The 20960-nt window shown below is 51.3% G+C and overlaps 1 protein-coding gene across 1 annotated transcript in view; it reads right to left on the reverse strand.

The window, feature by feature from the left end:
• The window catches only part of LOC144247626 (uncharacterized), a 552118-nt gene extending 538512 nt beyond the window's left edge, over nt 1-13606 (reverse strand). The window contains 2 exon segments of the mRNA XM_077788934.1: nt 12619-12884; nt 13565-13606. Coding sequence (XP_077645060.1) covers nt 12619-12884; nt 13565-13606 — 308 coding nt within the window.
• Between the last annotated feature and the right edge of the window lie 7354 nt (nt 13607-20960).

Here is a 20960-nt window from a genome sequence, read left to right on the forward strand (position 1 = left end):
TGTTCTATGTGTACCTCAGTGGATATTCTTTGAATCATACCAGTTTATCTTGAAGCAATGCAAGAATAATTACTTGAATATTAAGAAAAGACATGTTAATTCACATACTAGGACTTCTTTAAGACAATGATTTACTAAAATATGAATATCGATCTAATATCGATCTCCAACTGAGACAGACAAAAACTCTCTAAGAGTTTAAAGTCAGAAAGTGTATTTTTATTGAGAGAGCCGGGCATTACGTGGGATAATTCCCTAATGCACACTGAAAAATCACAGGTATTACAAAGCTTTTTTATTTACAGAAGTTTCGAATACACAAAATATGAATGCATATTCATATCCCTGTCACTTCCCCTGCTCCACTTCATATGCTAATTGGCAAAAAGGCAATTAAGCATGTGTAGTTCTGTTCCCTGAAATGAGTCGGGGGTCCATTTTGGGGAGGGGTCTCCAAAATGAAGAAGTAAAATAAGTCTTCCTTGTTCTGACCTTTCTGCCTTTCCCATGCACACGTGACAAATGAATCCTTGCTGTTTTCCCATGCTTAATGGATTCCTAAAGAATGGGAAGTCTGCAACTGTTTTTGTGTCCCTGAAATCTGTTGATCACATCCTGTTTCTCATGATAAGCACAGCTATCCAAACATAAAGCTGGCAAGCAATGAGTTAATAGATCCTGGATATCTTATCTAAGATCCAGCTACTGTTAACTATGAACAAAGCCGATTTATCTACTTCTGCTAAGTCAGCAACATCCAATTTAACTATCATCTTAACTTTCCTAAAATTCTTAATTCTTCAAAATTAATGTCTCATGTGAATGTGGACAGGGAATGGGAACAGGGACAGGGAATGGGGAATGGGAATGGAGACACGGACTGGGAGTGGTGACAGAGACAGGGAATGGGGACAGGGACCAGGAATGGGGACAGGGAATGGGAATAGGAATGGGAATGGAGACAGGGAATGGGGACAGGGACCAGGAATGGGGACAGGGAATGGGAATGGGGACAGGGAATGGGAATGGGGACAGGGAATGGGAATGGGAATGGAGACAGGGACTGGGAGTGGTGACAGAGACAGGGAATGGGGACAGGGACCAGGAATGGGGACAGGGAATGGGAATGGGGACAGGGAATGGGAATAGGAATGGGAATGGAGACAGGGAATGGGGACAGGGACCAGGAATGGGGACAGGGAATGGGAATGGGAATGGGGACAGGGAATGGGAATGGGAATGGAGACAGGGACTGGGAGTGGTGACAGAGACAGGGAATGGGGACAGGGACCAGGAATGGGGACAGGGCATAGGACTGGGAATGGGGACAGGGACAGGGAATACGGTGCAGGGATCAAGAATGGGGTCCGGATTGGGATGGGAGCAGGATGGGAACGGGACAGGGGGGACACGGGAACAGGCAGGGCCAGGGGAGTATGGAAGGAGAGTAAGGAATGGGGCAGCCGCTGCAGGGAACGAGGCGTTGGGATGGGACACATGGGGACAGTTCCAGGGCAGGGGGTGCTTGACCAGCTGCCCAGAACCTCCACCAGGGTCTCCCAGGGCAACTGGAGCCGCTCAGCCTGGGGTGCCCAAAGCCCTGAGCAACCCCCAGGTCCCTCCCAGGAACCCTCAATTCCCTCAAACCCAGCATCCCCCACATCCCCTGCAAGACCCCCCCCTCCATGTCCCCATCCTTGTCTTAGCTCAACATCTTTATTTTTACCTGCTTTTAAGAGTTTTGAAAGGGCAAAGAGAAATGAAAAGAAAATCCAGGCCACGGGGAGCCAGGAGGATGTGGAGCCCCCCAGCCAGGTGTCTTCCCAACATGGATCAGCAGCACCACGGGTCACCAGGGCTCTGCCCACCGGGGCTCACTGGGGATCATCCAGCACGGATCCTCCCGTGGGGGATGGAGCTGGAGTAGGGCACAGAGCTCTTCCCACACAGGGGCACTTGCAGGGCTGCCCTTCGTGGTGCCTCTGCTGGTTTTGGGTCAAGGCTGAGCTGTGTGATGAGCTCTTCCCACACCTGGGACACTCGTAGGGCCTGGGACATCACCAGGAACAGGGCTGGGATGTGCCCTGGTGCCTGGGACATCATCAGGAACAGGTCTGGGATGTGCCCTGGTGCTTGGGACATCACCAGGAGCAGGGCTGGGATGTGCCCTGGTGCCTGGGACATCATCAGGAACAGGTCTGGGATGTGCCCTGGTACCTGGGACATCACCAGGAGCGGGGCTGGCTCTGATGCTCTCCGGTGCCTGGGACATGACAAGGGGCGGTGCTGGCTGGGGTTTGTTTGGTGCCTGTGCAATCCCAAGGGCAGTGTCACAGCGGGGCAGCTCTCAGTGTCCCCAGCAGGTCACAGTGTCCAGGGCAGCCCGTGCCAGCGGTCACTGCGCACACGGGGCAGGCTGGGCTGGACAGGGGACGGGGCAGAAACGCTGCCCCGGGACTGGGGTCTGCCCCTGCCTCTGGGGCCCAGCCCCTGCTGGGAGCACCTTGGGCAGGGCACGGGGCTGCTGCTGGGCCAGGGGGACAGGCCGTGCCCCCTGTCCCCTGCTGCTGGGCCAGGGGGACAGGCCGTGCCCCCTGTCCCCTGCTGCTGGGCCAGGGGTTATAGACAAATTCAATTGGGGAGGCTAATTATAGATAAATCAACAAGAATTTATTAAGAAAGCGGTATTAAGCAAAAGAACAGTGCTGGGTGGCCGGGGAGCCTCTGCTCTGCCACAGAGCACCTTCCCCCTTTGACCTTTTTGGTTTTATAATCCCTTTCTTTTTCGGTTGACGTATTTTCTCTCGATGCACTCTGCGCCGGTGCAATTGGTTCCTGGGGGGGTCTTTTGTTCTGCCCTTGGTGGTCATAGGAATGAAGGCTCCTCATCTTACTTGCAGATTGTCCTTGGCCTAAAACTAAACTTGTATATAATTAGTTACACAGTTTTCTATGCTACTCGCATTCCCTACTCAGTTCAAATTCTTAACTATTTTAACGCTCATTTTGATTAACAAAGACCTTTTTATTTATTACAACACCCCCTTTTTCTCTTTACCAATTTGTTCATTAAAACACTTTAACTCTTGGTAGCTTAAGACCAGGGTTTCATCTATTTCTAAGTCCCTGGGCAATGTTTCCTACCTATCTCTAATACATGTTAGATGAGCTGCCTCCAGTCTTCCTTTTACAATGTCTATGATTTTATTAAAAATGTAAGGTCTGAAAGTTAAACTTAGTAACAACAATACTATGGGACCTGCAATCCCCCTTATACAGAATTTCTCCTTGGGTGCCATACCCCGGAGTTTTGCACCCCTCAGGGTACCATGAGGTCTTTAAAAATTTATCTGGATGGGTGACAGCCAAGGCGGTTGCTATGGTTTCACAGCCCCAATACCCACACAGATATTCCCCAGGATAATGACAATATCCCCTCCCAGGATTGGAACTAGGACACCAATAGGTAGCCTGGAGTTCAGGTTTACTCCATCCCCACATAGAGTTTACCAAGTCTTTGTTTGTAACAAAAAAAATGGGAGCTACAGTGGTGGCATTATGCTTAACAACTTTCCCTTGGTCTGTTTTGGTTAGAGTCCAATTAAATGGCTGGTGTGCATAGTCCCCTTGTACAGGCCAGGTACAACATATAACTAATATGCACAGGATTTGCCAGCAAGGGTGGAGTCCAAACCGCCCCAGGGTTTGATTATCATTATCTCCCCATTCCCAGTGTTTGTTTTGACATGTTATTGCTGGGCTCACCTTTACCCTTGGGAGATCAGTATCCTTGAGGCAGTTCTTGAAATACTTTGAATTGTCCCATTTGAGGGCTCTTTCCTCCACCGCTTCTCATCCCTCTGCCTCGCTCGCCGACTCGGTTGCTCTGGGCTGTGAGGCGCACCATCTTCTCGGAGCAAGGATATTCTTCAGGAGGACCCAAACTCTGTTTTTGTTGCCTCTTTTTGAATGATTCCCAGCTTTTATCCTTCACTTGTGGTGAGTCACACTGAATCCCAGGTAAAGTTTTCCGGCAATTCCCTTTGATAATTTGAACAATTAAGGGAATTGGTTCATTGGAGTGGAAACAACAATTTTCAGGCCTGGCCCCCTTAGTAAACACCTCTGTCTTGGTTTGACAAGACAGGAGTCTGTAAAAGAGGGCAAAGCCTCCTGTGCAATGGAGAACGGCAAACCCCCCTCCCTCTGAATTACCAGGATCTTTAAATTAAAAGGCTCTCAGGTAAAGATATGGGAGTGGGAGTAACAATTCTTTACTAGGAGAAAACTAGACAACAATTTAAAGAAAGGCAAATGCAATCGGTACAAACAAAACCAGTGGAAGAAAAAGTCCAGAACCTGAGGGATGCCAGTATCAGTTCTGCTGGGACAATTGCTTCCCTTGCAATAGTTGATGAGTTGCAGCTGCAGTGGTGATCTTTAGAAGGGTATAGTTTTCCTCTGAAGATCTGGTGGCAGTGGGGCCGGTCTTCCTCTGCGCCGGGGTTGCCTCTGAGCTCCGCCGCCGTCGGCTCAGCGCGCGCGGGCTGCTTCACTGCGAGTGCCGCCGAAGAGAGAGCGAGAGAGAGCTGCTTCTCTGGGAATCCCGCGAAGAGAGAAGAGAGAGCTGCTTCTCTCGGAGTCCCGCCCAGAGAGCTGCCTCCTCTCCCCAAAAAGCTACCCCTTTAAACAACAATAGAGTGCTTGGCTTCCCCCCTATGGGTGGGACCCCTCACGGTGTTACATTTACCAGCCCTTCATTGAATCAGTCAATGGTGTATAAACAAACCATTGCCTCTACAGGGCAAAACCATTGTCTCTGAGAGAGATAACAAAAACCTGTCTAACCGGTTTTTCCTTCAACAGATTGCAAATGGAATACAAGCTTATCTTACAACCCAGGACAACCTCCCACCACTCTTGGATTCCCTTGGTAGGGTCCCGTTCTCTTCTTCAATCCTTAGGACTGACTCTGTCAGTTCTCTTTCTAACTGATAACACCTTTACAAATACCCCTAGGAGGAGTGCCTCTGTAACTATGGACCCACCACCGTTCCTACAAATTTTACAAATATAGCATACAAAAGGGTAACAATCACAATCCTTATTTGTACAATATACTCTAAAATCATTAGTTATGGGATATCCATAGTCCAATATCTCACTCTACCAGCTGGTTCGTACAATTCTTACTGAGTCCATTCAGTCCATTTAAATGTGACCTTAAGGTCCCCGGGCTGGCTGGCTATTCTCCAGGGCTCTTGGGCAGCAGCAGGAATCGCTCCCTTTATTCGGCTCGCATGGGTCCACCCCTTCTCGGCGGTTCTGACTGCAGTTTCTGTAGTGAGTAAAACAACACAGGGGGCTTCCCAGTTTGGGGTTAGTGAGGTTTCTTTCTAGGTTTCTTATTAACACCTTATCACCTGGATTTATATTATGGATTGCTAGGTCTAAATGAGGTTGTTACACTAGTAACTCGGTTCTTCTAAGCCCTTCCCGAGCCTTCACAAGTTGCATGACAGATTGGCTAATTTGTTGATTACTTATTTCAGGGTGATCTATAGGAGAATCCATGTCATAAGGCATCCCATAAAGCATTTCAAATGGAGAAATTCCAATATCAGTTCTGGGCTGAGTTCTTATATTTAACAAAGCTAAAGGCAAACATTTTTACCCAAGATGATTCTGTTTTATACATCAATTTAGTTAGTTGTTTCTTAATTTTCCCATTTACCCTTTCCACTTTACCTGAGCTTTGTGGATGTCAGGGAGTATGATATTGCCACTTTGTTCCTAGAGCTGTAACTACTTCTTTAATTTATTTTGGAGGCAAAGAGTGGCCCTCTGTCTGAGTCTATTACTTCTGTTAGTCTGTAGCGGGGGATTATCTCTTCTAATAGTATTTTTAGTACTGTTTGTGTAGTTGCCCTGGAGGTAGGGAATGCCTCTACAAAGTGAGTCAAGTGATCTATTATCACCAATAAGTGTTTACACCTTCCTACTTTAGGCAAATCAGTAAAATCTATTTGAATGTGGGAAAACGGTCTATGTGCCAATTCCCGTCCCCCCCATTTCCCACACCACTCAGGATTTCTCACACCTGGGTCTACTCCTGGGTCTCTTCAGCCCCTCTAGAAATCTCATTCTAGAGAGACTGCAGACTGTATAGAGAAAATTACCAGATTAAACATCAGGAAGATGGTCTCTTTACCAATCAGGGGAAACGGAACATTCTCTAATAGGGAGCTTAGAGATTCAGAGGAGAAGAAGGAAAGCAACGGCTGAAAAGCCTCATCCCCTGCTTCCCCTCTAACAAACTGGCTGCACAACCATGACCATGAGCCATGCATTCCTGGAACAGACTTCAGCACCTTTATAAATCCCTGAAAGCCATTACACCCAAGCCCAACCCGATGGATATTCTGGTCAGTGCCCTTCTACTGCAAAAACTACGTATTAGGGACAATACCAGAGCTATTCCTGAATAAGAAAATAAACCTAGGGACCAGAGAGGGATTAAGATCTCTAAAAAACCCTAGGGACCAGAAACACATACAGGCCTCCACTCTAAAAAGACACTATGAATTCAAACAACATAGGCAGTAACTGCTCCATACTAACACAAAGTAGTTGGAACCAAAATATGATTAGAACAGGTTGGTTTTTTTTTTCACTCTCTCCAGCCACGAAATGGGCAGCAAAATATTTGTCCTAGTTTAGGGCAAATTTGGGAGAAAAATCTCTGGAAGGAGCCACCAGAAAACAAACCCCCACGGCCCCTCCCCACCCACCTGATTCGGGAAGAATTTTCTCTGAGAGAAGTGGAAAAGAACCTGTTTATTTAACAAACAAAACCCTTCCCAGCACTAAAAAAATGAACAACACCAGATGACAACAAAACTCTTTCACCATTCTGCAGAGATGACAAATCCAGAAAGTCTCTCCTGGGGGTGGTCGCCCAGGTCTGGGCGCTGGGGATTGCTCTGGGCACTGGGGATGGCTGCTGCAGATCACAGAGCACAGGCTCCCGGTGCTCCTCGGGGTTCCCAGGTCCCAGTCCAGAGCAGGTTGGATGGTATTCGGGAAACAGAAATGCAAAAGAAACAGTCCAGGGAAAGAACTGGACTGCTTAGCTAAACTAATTTAAAAAGTAAAGGCAAAAGCAAAAGCAAGCAAAAAAAGCAAAGCAAAGCAAGCAAAAGCCAGCAAGCAAAGCAAAAGCCAGCCAGCACTGGCCTCTTCTAGACAGCAGAGCATGGGGGGAGGTGAGCCGGCTGATAACAAGGCAAAACAAACCTTCACTTTCTGAGTCAGTTCTGAGAGCACAGAACAGAATATCAAACATAAACAGAGCACACGATTGGAGATACAAACACCATAACATCACCCTTGGACATTCCACCCCTTATCTCTGTATCTTCAACATCATGTAAAAACTTCATCAAGTTAAAACCTCTGTCTTTCACTTGCTCAAACCTTTGACACTTACACATTTCTTTCTGTCTCATGTCTGTGTGGTTTCATGTACAGACACTGGCAGCAACATCCAGCAAACAGTGATATTTGCACATGAGTCTCACCCCACAATCAGATCCCCCTAAGGTACACATCGTGTTGCTCCATCTCTCTTCATTATCCACCATGTACAACCTGGTCCCTGAGCAAAGACAATCCCACAAATGGGTTTGTCTGTACTCAAGACAGAATTGATCCACACTGATTTCCTAACAAACCTCTGGCATGTGCCACAGGGACTTTATCTCAATCTACTATATTCAGGGGCTCAGACTGGGCAGGACCTGCTAGATTGGTGGAACCTTGGCTGTTAACTAACCAGGTGGCCTTTGCTAAATGTTGCTCCCAATTTTTGAAAGATCCCCCACCCAATGCTTTTAAGGTGGTTTTTAACAGTCCATTGTGCCTCTCCACTCTGCCTGCAGCTGGTGCATGGTTTGGGATGTGGTGCACCCACTCAATGCCATGTTCCCTAGCCCAGGTGTTGATAAGGCTGTTCTTGAAATGAGTCCCATGGTCTGACTCAATCCTCTCAGGGGTACCATGCCTCCAAAGGACCTGCTTTTCAAGGCCCAGGATGGTGTTATGGGCTGTAGCATGAGACACAGGGTAGCTTTCCAACCATACAGTGGTGGCTTCCACCATGGTGAGCACGTAGCGCTTGCCTTGGCGTGTCTGGGGCAGTGTGATGTGGTCAATCTGCCAGGCCTCCCCATACTTGTACTTGGACCACCTCCCACCATACCAGAGGGACTTCACTCTCTTGGCCTGTTTGATGGCAGCACAGGTCTCACAGTCATGGATCACCTGAGAAATACTGTCCATGGTTAGATCCACCCCTCGGTCTCGTGCCCACTTGTAGGTGGCATCTCTGTCCTGATGGCCTGAGGTATCACTGGCCCATTGTGCTCATAGCAACAGCCACTGGTTGAGGCTCACAGTCTGGTTTAGCTGCTGGCTTAGGCTCACAGTCTGGTTTAGCTGCTGGCTCAGGCTCACTGTCTGGTTTAGCTGCTGGCTTCGAGCCGGGGCTGTTGGCTGCAGCCTGAGTGACTGGGATAGCTGCTGATTTATCTCCCTGCCCCCCTTCCTCTGTCTGCTGCCCTACAGTGTTTAGCAGGGCGTGATAAGCACATGCCAGGGCCCAGCTCGCTGCAATGATCTTTTTCTCCTTAGACTTATCATGGCATTTATCTTTCAGGTACCTTGCCACCTCAGCTGGATTCTGAATTTGTTCACATGGGAAGTCCCAGGCTATAGGGTCAGAAAATTCCTTTAAGATTTGGCCCATATGCTCCCATTTCTTTCTTGAACTCCCTCACATCTCCTGAGAGGTACCTCCACATAACCTATTCCCAGAATTTGAGTTGGTTGTCCCTGCTGACCAGCACTGGGGTTAGGGATCATTCCCAAAGCTACTTCCCTTCATGGATATAGAGCTTGCCCTTCCCTTTCTCTTTCCCCCCTTGTTAGACTGTGAGTAACACAGCGATTTTCCTCAGGGACCGGCTCTGGGATTTCTACCTCTTGGTTCTCAAAATCTCCCCCTTGATCTAAATCGGGGTAGACTGCGGGTGGTGCTGGTGGGGGTGGAGGAGGAGGAGGTATGTATGGTAGAGGGGGTGCAGTTGGAACTTCCTCAGGCTTTTTATTTTTCTTTTTCCCTCCCTGGGTGCTTAAGGCAAAAGGTTTTGCTCCTGTTTCCCCCACTATCCAGAGAGCAGCATACTTGCTCTCTTCCATATCAAAAGGTTCTCTAGAGTTTACATAAATGTTTAATGCCTGGCAAATCCAGTCCTTGAAGTTTCCAAACACTGGCCAAGATAAATTACCACTGCAGATGTGTTTTCCTCCCCATTCTTTTATACAGTAATGTATCATTTTTGCCCTATCCTTCCCTTTCCTTGAAGGATATTCATCCCCAGATTTTATCATTAGACCTAACGGACTGTCAGGGGGGATCTGGGGAAGCGTTACCGGGTCCCCGTCCCCATGGAAGCAGAGGGCTTGCTTTTCCTCTGTCCCATCTTCCAGGACACCTTCAGGCACACACACACTCGCGGCCCCTGTTGGTGCCCAGCCCCTCACGGGCTCTGCAAACCGCACTACTCAGAGCTCTGCCCGTGCCTCGTCCTACAAGGACGTCTCACGCGTTATGTCCTGGGATCCCAGCCCAACCCAGCGGATCCCCACTTTTATACTCATGCTGTCCTGCGTCTTCGCCCGGCTTCATGCACAAAGATTACGGGGTTACCGGGATCCCTTGTGCTCAATACCGAATTTGGGTTCGTCGGTAAAGGTCTGGGAAGGAAAAGCCTGCACCAGGGCCGCTGCAGAGGCAGCGGGGCGCCTCCCTGATTAGGAATTCCCACCCGGTCGCCCTTATCCGAGTCACGGCACCAAATTTGTTACGGACAAATTCAACTGGGGAGGCTAATTATAGATAAATCAATTAACAAGAATTTAGTAAGCAAGCGGTATTAAGCAAAAGAACAGCGCGGGGCAGCCGGGGAGCCTCTGCTCTGCCACGGAGCACCTTCCCCCTTTGACCTTTTTGGTTTTATACGTCCCAGTTGACGTATTTTCTCTCGATGCACTCTGCACAGGTGCAATTGGTCGCTGGGGGTCTTTTTTTCTGCCTTTGGAGGTCGCAGGAATGAAGGCTCCTCATCTTCCTTGCAGATTGTCCTTGGCCTAAAACGAAACTTGTATATAATTAGATATACAGTCTTCTATGCTAGTTGCATTCCCTACTCAGTTCAAATTCTTGTCTCCTTTAACACTCATTTTGATGAACAATGACCTTTGTATTTATTACACCCACTCTCTCCCAGTGCCCCCCAGCGTGTCCATCTCTCTGCTGCCCTCGAGCTCCCGGCCCGGCCCCGGCCGCCTGCTCCCATCCAGCTGAGGTGGTTCCAGGGCCAGCAGGAGCTCTCTGTGGTGGCCACCGACGTGGTCCCCAACGGGGACTGGACCCACCAGCTCCTGGTGCTGCTGGAAACCCCAACCCGGGCCGGGCTCACCTTCACGTGCCAACAACATCAGCCTGGAACAACCTGTGAGCCGGAACTGGGGTATGGGGGAGGAACTGGGGGCGCTGCGAGAGCCACTGGGATGTGCTGGGAGCAACTGGGAGGGAGTTGGAGAGAGCCTGGTTTCAACTGGGAGATGAGGTTGGGGGTTTGGAAGGGCTAAGAAGGGGTTTGAAGGATACTGGGGAGGGTGGGATGGGGTTCTGAGGGTCCTGGTGGGCATTGGGAAGAGACTGGGAGAGGATTTGGGGGTCCTGGGACAGTGGGGGTGACTATAAGAAGGCTGTGGGATCCTGTGAGTGACAGGAGGGGCTTTGGTGGGTCCAGGGGAGGTCAGGAAGGGATCAAGAGGGAGGTTTCAGGGGATCCTAAGTGGGCTGGGAGTGACCTGGAGGGTGCTTGGAGGGGCCAGGGTGTCTGTGAGAGTTTTTGGGAGATCCTGACCCCTGCGGACCACCCAGAGATGCTGCTGGATGCTGCCGCAGCAAGATGCTGACAGGAACTGGAGACACCCGAGTTGGGCTCTGTCTTCCTGGCACTGGGGATCGGGTTCTACCTGCGCAAGAATGTCTGGGGGGTCCCGTGTGTCGTGTCCCCCCTCCTCTGGAATGTGTGTGCTCCCCGGGGCCGCCAGCCCGATGTCACCCCCCTTTCTCTGCCCACAGAGCTCCTGAGACGCCGGCGGCCGCAGCTGCTCCCCGTGGCCTCGGGCCGAGCCAGGACCTTCCCAGCTCTATCCCCACGCTGATTTTGGGGGGGTCGAGTGTCCCCCCAGCCCTGCTGTCACTCTGGCCCTGCCCCCTGCTCCCAGTGTTCCCAGTAAAGCTTCCCAGTTAAACCCAGCCCAGTTCATGGGGGCACTGGGGAGGGACTTGGGGGGACCCCACGGCGGGGCCGGCCCTGGGCAGGGAGGGCGGGTCCAGGTGGGGAACACTGCCTGCTGCGGGTCTGCCCGGCAACTGGTGAGTCATCAGCCCCGCTCGCTCTCATTGGCTGACTCTTCTCCACCGCGTTCTCTCATTGGCTGAGGAGAGGCCCGGCAGTGCAGAGAAGGAACGGGAGAGATCCCGCCCCGAGCACCGGCACGGGGACAACAGACCCGGCCTGGGCACAGGGAGGGAATTTATTACCAACCAAACCACGGCAGCACCAGGAGAAGGGAAAGAAATCCCTCCAGCACCTTCCCCCACCCAACGGGGATCACCCACAACAGGGTTATCCACCATGGAGAGACGGGGACATACGAGTTTAGAGCAAAGCCAATTTTATTGAGTGTACCAGGTGTTTATACAGGGATTGACTTGTATGGGGCTTATAGAGGGCTCTGTTTTTGGTAACAATTTCCCATTGGTTACACATTCTTGGTGACATCCAGTAACCTGGGAGCATTTATCTTATCACAAAGTCTCACACCATGTTGCTTGGTCAGTCTTCTTGCCCAGGGAGACTGAAACTGTGTCTGTGTCTCCCACAGTTTCTGCTCAGTCAGGCCTCAGATATCGGGCCCCTTTATCAGCTCCATTGCTTTACTCTCTGTTTTATTCCCCATATGGGGGCACCAGGGCTCTGCCCAACGGGGGTCACTGGGGATCATCCATCCCGGATCCTCCCATGGGGGATGGAGCTGCAGCAGCACACCAAGCTCTTCCCTCACTCCAAGCTCTTCCCTCACTCGGGGCACTCACAGGGCTTCCCTTAGTGGTGCCTCCGTTGGTGCTGGGTCAAGTGAGAGCTCCTGGAGAAGCTCTTCCCACACTTCCCACACTCGTAGGGCCTCTCCCCGGTGTGGATGCGCTGGTGCACGGTGAGGTTGGAGTTGTGCTTGAAGCCCTTCCCGCAGTCGGGGCAGCGGTAGGGCCTCTCCTCTGTGTGACTCCGCTCATGGAGGAGGAGATTGGAGCTGGTATGAAACCTCTTCCCACACTGGGGACACTCGTAGGGCCTCTCCCCAGTGTGGATGCCCTGGTGTCTTCTCAGGTGTGAGCTCCGCCCAAAGCTCTTCCCACATTCCAAGCACTCATAGGGCCGTTCCCCAGTGTGGAGCACCTGGTGCACCATCAGGCCAGACATGTTTTTGAAACCCTTCCCACACTTCCCACACTCATAGGGCCTCTCCCCGGTGTGGATGCGCCGGTGCATGGTGAGGTTGGAGTTGTCCTTGAAGCCCTTCCCGCAGTCGGGGCAGCGGTAGGGCCTCTCCTCTGTGTGAATCCGCTCATGACTGAGGAGATGGGATCTGGTCCGAAACCTCTTCCCACACTCCCCACACTCGTAGGGCCTCTCCCCAGTGTGGATCCTCTGGTGCTCGATCAGGTGGTAGCTCCAGCTGAAACCCTTCCCACATTCCAAGCACTTGTGGGGCTTCTCCCTGCCATGAGGCTTCTGCACCAGCTCCGAGCTCTGCCTGGATCTCCGCCTGCCTTCCTGGCTCAGGGGGGCTCTTTCCTCCCCGCAGCTCCCTGGGCTGGGTTTGCAGCTCCTCCTCCTGCAGCATCTCCGGGGCTTTTCCTCCTCCTCCATCCAGCCACGGCCTGGAAATGAAAACTCCTGGTTTGGGGAAAAAACAAGAGAAGAGCACCTTGGACTGGAGGTTCCTCCTTGCCCAAGTTCATCCCAGGAAGTCATTGGGAATCTTGTGTCTGTAAGAACCTCCAAAACACCAAGATTCAGCCCAAAAATCCCACAAACTTCAAGACACAGATCAAAAACTCCCCAAACATCACAAGTCAGCAAAAACCTCCTCCAAAACAGGAAGATTCAGCTGCCACATAAAACCAAAGCACCAACATTTAGCCCAAGAAAGCTCAGAAACAACAAGATTCACCCCGTGAAAATTGTGGATCCCCCTCCACAGTCACCTGCTGCATGTGGGGGGAGCAGCACTCCTGGGGCTGGGGGGAGGCTGCAGACACAGGGAGGGGTGGAACCTTCTGCTGCTTCCTCTTTCTGCTCCTCCTCCTCCTCCTCCTCCTGTGTCTCTGTTCTTCCTCACACTCCTCTTCCTCCTGCAATGCTTCCTTCTCCTCCACAATGCCATCTTCTCCTGCCACATCCATCGTTTGACCATTCTGTTCCTCAAGCCTGCTTCTCCTTCCCTTCTCCTCCTGCCCCCAGGCCCAGCACCCACTGCCGGCTCCCTCTTCCCCCCACACCCACAGCATCCCAGCGCAGGGGCAGGGATGGAGCTGGGGCAGGTCGGGCTGGGGCAGCGCTGGGCTCTCGGCCGCTCCCGCCCGCACTCGGTCCCCACTGCAGCCGCTCCCGCCAGGACAGCGCGGGGGGGCCCGGCCTTGGCGCTGCCCCACTCCCACCTCCCCAAATTCCCCTCGCGGGGCCATGGGGCCGAGGGGGGGCGCAGGTGGGTCCAGGTGGGGAACGCGGGGAGCTGCGAGTCTGCCTGGCAACTGGTGAGTCATCAGCGCCGCGGGCTCTGATTGGCTGAGCTCTGCCCGAGCCCTGGGGCTGCAGCACAGAGGGGACACCCTGCTCCAGGGGGGATGTCCCACAAACGGGGGACCCCATGGAAGGAACAACAGGAAAGTGTCTTTACAAACAGATGCTCTGAATCTGCTCGGAGATAGGGCCAAAGAACTTTTATGTTAGGAAGTGACAGGAGAAGACATCGGTTTCAGAAAATTTTACTAATTGATGACACAGACTGCTGCTCAGCCAAGGTTCTGCTCTATTCATGAACTTCCAGAAGAACAAGACTTAACAGAGCCATGAATATCGTTTGCTATATGAAAGCATGGAGTATATAAAGGTGGGTATGTAATAGGTGGATTGGGAAGCCTGTACCTCCCAAGTACTTCAGCCAATGGGGAAAGCACAGGGAGATGTGGCCAGGAGAATTAGGATGAAAAGGAAGCTGTGTCCTCAAACAATTGGAGAGATCCCATGAGGACTGTCCCCTACTCTTTCCCATTTTCAGGAAATAAATTATTTTATAAGATTCGTCTCTCTGCTCTGTGGACAGAATTCTCTGCTGATGTCAGTTTTTCTGCACAACCTGGGGCCCATTCGGAATTCCTTCCACCAGCCGGGGTGGCAGGCAGGGAGTGCAGCTGAAGGTGCCTCACCCACTTTGGGTGATCGGCTCCCTTGGCTGGCAGCGGCACCGGGGATTGATTGGGGACCCGGGAGTGACCAGGAGACAGACGAGTGACACATCAGGGGGTCTGTGAAGAGTCAGCAGGGAGAGAGCACTGAAAATCTCATCAGTGAGTGCCCTGGGATCCTCGGGGAGTGAACATGGCAGGGCACCCATGGAGGGGAGAAAAGGGAAAGCCAGGAAGGGGTCCTGGCCAAAGGGATGATGATCCCAAAATATCTCTGAAGGGTCCCTTGGGAGAATGCAGAGGAAGTGGAGAAGGCATTTGGACAACAGGGGATGGATGGTGCTGGTGTGCTGGGAAGGAATCAGGTGAAGGGGAGCGTGCAAAAATATAGTTCAGGCAAGAAGCAGCAGGAGGAATCTATGTGGTAAGAAAAAGGATGATGGCAAAGAGGAGGAACAGAAAAATACTCTGGATTGGGATGTTTTTCCACAGAGTCTTAACCTCACAATTTGCCAGCTACTATTTTGAAGTCCCAGTTGCCCAGACAGGAAAAGCAGGAGGTCAGGATGCCAGGGGTTTCTCTGCGGTGGCAGCGGCAGCACCGGGCGCAGAGGTGCGGCACCGGGAGCACGGGCTGGGGCCTGTGGGGAGCTGCGGGGCCGGGCCGGGGCTGTGGGGCAGCCGGGGCTCAGCGCCGGGCGCTGCCTGACCCCACCAGCCCCGGGCAGGGCTGGCAGTGGCCCCCGGCCCCCAGGAGGCTGCGGGACGCCCCGGCCGCTGCCCGGCCCCGGGGAGCTGCCGGCCCTGCCCGCCGGGGGGGCCGCCTTTGGACACTGCGGCAGGACAGGCACCAGCTCTGCCACACGGGCTGGGCAGGGACCCTGAGCACAACGGGGAAAACAAAGGAACAGCTGGGAAATGCAGAGTGCACATGGAAGGATCAGGATTTGCTGTTCAGGATTTGCTTTGGGTCCCTGCAGAAAGGAAAGGTTTTGCAGAAAGCTCAGCAGCTCTCAGAGGATGAGCACCCACAGGCAGTGACCGGGGCTGCAGGAGTGGCACAAGAAGGCCCTGCAGCACTTGGGCACAAAGGCACAGCAGCTGAAGGCAAGAAGGGATGAGCAAAAGGCCAAGCTGAAGGCAAAGGCCATGGCAGAGTTCCTACAAGCCCCTGGGAAGGAGTCAGGGCTCCAGCTGCAGCCCACAAGGACACTGCAAGCACAGACAGCAGCACCCTCAGCAGGAGCAAGTCCACCCCTGCATGGACATGGATTGTCAGGGCTCTCTGAGCTCCCATCCCACCGGGGACCCACCACACTGGAGCCCTGGAGAACATTCAGGCTGGGTCTGCATCCAGAGGAGGCCTCTCCTGATGGACACAGGGGCCTCTCCATCCACTCTGAATCTTACACCTAAGGGGGGGAAAATTGTAAAGGAATGTTTAATTATTAAGGGAATAAATGGGAAAGTTGAGCTGGTGTCATTTGTTCAATCACTATTAGGAGCTGAAGAGAATCGGTTTGAAATAAACTAATTTCTTTTTCTTCCTACTCTGATTGTTATTAACTAGGAAGGAATTTGATGGTGGCATTGTAATATTGTAAAAGGTGATACAGAGACTATTGCTGCTGTACCTTTGTGTCAAATGTCTGGCAAGGCCTGTGCTGAAGGGAACCCAGAGGTTTGGGCAGCCCCATGGAAAGACGGAAAATTTGATGTGGAGCCTCTTGCAAGCAACCAGGACAAGTGGTGTCTAAAAGCAACACCCTGTTCCAGGGGAGGGAAGGAAGGGCTCACAGCCTGGTATGGAGTCCCTGCTAAAGGCAGGGCTTTGGGAGCCAGGGATGTCTCCCTACAGCACTCCTATCCTGCACTCAAGGAATCAGATGGCTCCAATGAGGAGGACAAGAACAAGTGGTAGACAAAGCCCCTCTGAAATGGCTGAATTTTCTGGCTAAAAGTCGTATTTTGAGTATTTGAAAAAAAATTACAAATGGTGAAGAAAAAGGTTAAATATATGGGACATAATTTGACTGAAGGATTGACCCAGAGAGAGTCTAGGCAATTTCAGATGTAAAGAAGTAAACTAAAATAAGGAAAAGACCAAAACGAGCTGCAACAATTCTGAGAATTAAAACACAAATACACAACCTGGATTGAGGATTCTATGTTCCAGCCAGAGCATTGTAGGACTTTTTAAACCCAGACAGCTTTCATGCTGTGGTATGGAAAGGAGAAAGTGAGAAAAACTTGAGAAAATGAACAACTATAAATATTGATTCCTCAGCTGGGGCTCTTCCAGACTCAGAAAAGAAATTGGAATTGTAGGTGAATGTTAAACAGGGCCATGCCAAAGGAATCCTTGGGCCAAAATATTTCACCCAGTGGCCAGAGTGGCCTCATTGTCTGCAGAATTGTGCAGCCACAGCTTCAACGGGAACCGAGGCCCAAAACCTGATGACAACAGGATCTCCAACTGTTCCAGTCTGCCATCAAGTTCAAGCTTTGATAACCAAAAGAGCCTCGCAATGGATGAGCAGTGCTCGGTTATTACAGTGTGAAACTTGTTCAGTGGCACAGGAGGATTCAGAACTGAGCACAGGGGAAGGGTTTAACCCAGCCTCCTGTTTGAACAGCCCACAGAGGGGCTGGGAAGAAACCCAGCACTGCATTCAAGTGACACAGCTCCAGACCCAGCCTGGGGGAGATTCAGGAGACATTGCCTGGCCTGAGGCAGAAAATGTCTTTGTGGATGGCTCTTCAAGGGCAGCAGAAGGGAAAAGAGTTCCAAGACACACTGTTATTGAGGAAAGGGAATCAGACAAAGTGCTGGTTACCCCCCCACGGTCAGCTCAACCAGCACAGCTGTGTGTGCTTGTAAGAGCCTGGCACTGAAATGCCCTGAGCAGGAAGGCTTCAATATCTTCTGGTGACACCATCTCACCTAAGAGGGGGGCAAAAGCAATTCTGATTGCTCAGCAACCACTGGATCACTTATTAAGGTATTTTTATAAGACATAATTCCAATAAAAGGGATTGTGGAAGAAACAGACTCAAAGAGCAGAATTCATTTTACAGGAAAGATCCTCCAGGGGCTTATGGCAGCTTTAGGAATACAGTGGGACCTCCGTACCCCTGGCACCCCCAGAGCTCAGGCTAGGTACAAAGAATGAATGGGGAAAGAAAGAAACACCTTTGGAAGCTGGGGATAGAAACCAAGATGCCATGGGGACGGCTTTTGCCATTGGCTTGGGCAAGAAGAAGGGCCAGACCCAAGGCAGATATTCAATTATTTCCCTTGCAATTGATCTTGGGAATTCCTTACCCTGGGAATTCTCCACCTAGTGCAGGGTGGAGATAAGGGATGCACATTTAAAGCAGTCTGTGGCCAGAATCCTGTCTCTGGTGCAATCTCTCCCCCAGGAAGCTGGGCTGGCACACAGCCTGCCTTGGCACTTGGCTGCTGCCAAGCAGGACATGGGCTCTGCCTAAGGAGTGCAAAGCAGCACCACTGGTGGCCAAGTGGCGTGGCCCATGCCAAGGGGCCCCGAGGCCAGAAACAGCCGCCAGCACAGCTGAACACGGGGGGACCCCTCAGCCTGGGCTCCAGGTCTCTGCAGCCCCGGAGATTTGCACTTCCCGCCTGCAGCAGGAGGATGGGAGGCCCCCCTGAGCCTGCACTGAAGGCAGCGCAGCAGCAGCCAGGGCTCCACAGCGGGGCAAGGCCCTGGGCCTGCCCACACCTCCTCTGCTGAAATCCTCGGCCTGGCCACCCTCCTTGGGCAGCTCCAGCCACCGGGGCCAGCCCTTGCTGCCACTGCTGCAGCTTCAGTGCTCGCTGGGCCTGCACTGCCACAGCTGCTGGGGACACACCGGGACAATTCCACTCTGGCTCTCACTCACACTCACACACTGCCCTGCCTGCCAGTGCATCCATGGAAAATAGACCAGCTCATAGACTTGAACATTGTTAACCTTTGATTTCTCTACTCAGGCTTGCTTTGCCTTGGCCTTGGGAAAGAAATGTTAAAGGTTTTGTTAAGGGATGTTACACCACTCAGTGGAGATGAGTTTAACACCTCAACACACTGGGAATGGCCCGAAAGACACCCACAAAGATAACGACCAGCAGCAAAACATCAACCCCAGCAGCAAACAGCAACCAACACCTACCCCAGACACTGCCCCCGGCAGGGCTGCAGACACCTGGTCTGCAAAAGGCTGAGAAGGAAATCCAGCACTTCCCACCTCATTAACAGCAGAAGCAAAGAAATCCGGGTCCAACAGGAAACCAAATACTAAAAACTGCACAACTCGAAACTACAAAACATTAAACCAATGCATTTAGACTGTATCAAGTTTGGGAAAAATCTAAAACCCACGTGTCATGGAACAATTTTCTTTGCACACCCGGGCTGTGTGGGGATGGAATGATTTCTGTTGCACATCCTGGACAGAATCAAGGAATGCCTTGACTCTAACACTAAACATATTGGTGGAGTTTTTCTTTTTCCTGCAGTTCCAATGCAAAGTTTAGAGAATTAGAGTATTTTTTTTGTAATAATCCCACTTCAATATTGCCAGTTATGTTTGGGTCAGGGATGTGAGAATGAATTTTTACTCCAAGGAGAAGTAGAAAAGAACTGAATTGCCTTGGAATTTTTTTGTGTATGTTTCTGTAAGAGATACCAAAATTTTGGTCTGGGTTTTTCAACGTTCACCTTTAGGCAGCATTTTGCAAAACTAGAAGAGATTTAAAGGTGACCCTTTAAGTCACAAATACTAAACGGATTATTTGAAGGAAAAAAAAATAAAGCGGCAGGTTGTGGGGGGGGGCACACGTGAGGCTGCTGAAGCTCCTCTGGAAGAGAAGCTGCATTCCAGGCACCCAGAAGGAGCTTGAGAAATGCAAATTAACACTGCAGGGGCGAAGTGGAGACAATGTACCTGGCTCTTCTTGCCTGGGGCAGGAATTGGCTGATTCCCTCTGCCCCTCACCCCAAGCTCTGCCTGCTTGCACAGATGGAATCTGCACAGCTGAAGGCAGAGCCCGTGCTGAGGATCTCTGACTCTGCAACAGAAATGGCTGAAGCTGCAAAGGGAAACAGCAAATGGAGAATGTTGTGAAAACTTCACTAAAATAAGGGGGGGATCATCCCTCTGCCACTGCAACACCTTCTGTCACTGTATGTGCTGTACAGGGTGTATCAGAGCACTGGGGTTGTTGCTATAACAAGTTCAGGGAAATCAGCTGGAATTCAAGTATTTGATGATGTAATTAGAAAAAAGCAGTCAATTGACGCAGCCCCGGATGGAGGGAACACCCAAAAATGGGCAAAAGAATTGAAGGGCCACCAGAACAAATCCTACAACACCATGGGCCAGCCCCTGGGACCTGAATCAATTCATATCAGGACACAGAGAACCCATTTATTATTTCAATGGCATCATTAAATTACAAGCTGTCCTCGGAATAAGAACCAACCAGACAGCTCCAGCTCCTGACCTTCCTGCCGACCAAGCCACTGAAATGAGAAACACATTTCACCAGGGGATCGGATCAGATTATCTGTTAGCAGAAAAAACAGGAGTCTGGGGGAAACAAAGTGGCTCAAACTGCTGTTGGCAAAGACATGACAAGAGAAAACTGCTAAAAAAGATAACAAAGGAAATAGGAGAGCAGTTTATGTATTGCTCCAAACATGGAAAGGATGGGAATGGGACACGGCTCCCCGGCTCCCCAGCAGACCAGGGGTCAAACGAATGCTGCTTCTCCTCTTCTGTGCTGCAGCAACTCTCATCTTTTTACCATGCTCCACACCTTGGCAGTGCAGCTCATCCAGCAGCTGAGCCAGGGCATGCAGGTGGCAGCCAGGCCTCCGATCCACAAACGGCTACAAAAGGACAGGGAATGAGGGCACCGAGAATAATCCCAAAACCAAAGAGGGCCCGGGAAGAACAAAACAGAGTCAAGGAGTGAATCTGCCTGGAGATAGGGCCAGGCACTTGTAGAGAAGAAAGTAACGAGAGAAACCATCAGTCCCAATAAATGTTACAAATTGACCCAGACAGCTGCTCAAAGTCCCGCTACATTCCCGAACCTCGAGGAGCAGCACAAAGACTTAACAGAGCCATGAATATCCGCTGTTCTACAAAAGGAGGGTGCACATTAACGAGGACAGGCTCCAGGCGCATCGGGAAGTCGGAACCTTCCAAGGAACTCAGCCGGTGGGCAAAGGCAGAGGGAGATGCGGCCGGGAAGATGAGGATAAAAAGGAGGCTGCGGACTACAAGCACGGCAGAGAGCGCACGGCAAATGCCCCACGGCCTCTGCCCCTGCTCGGCAATAAAG

This window comes from Lonchura striata, chromosome 29, assembly GCF_046129695.1.
Source record: "Lonchura striata isolate bLonStr1 chromosome 29, bLonStr1.mat, whole genome shotgun sequence".
NCBI classification, from domain to species: domain Eukaryota; kingdom Metazoa; phylum Chordata; class Aves; order Passeriformes; family Estrildidae; genus Lonchura; species Lonchura striata.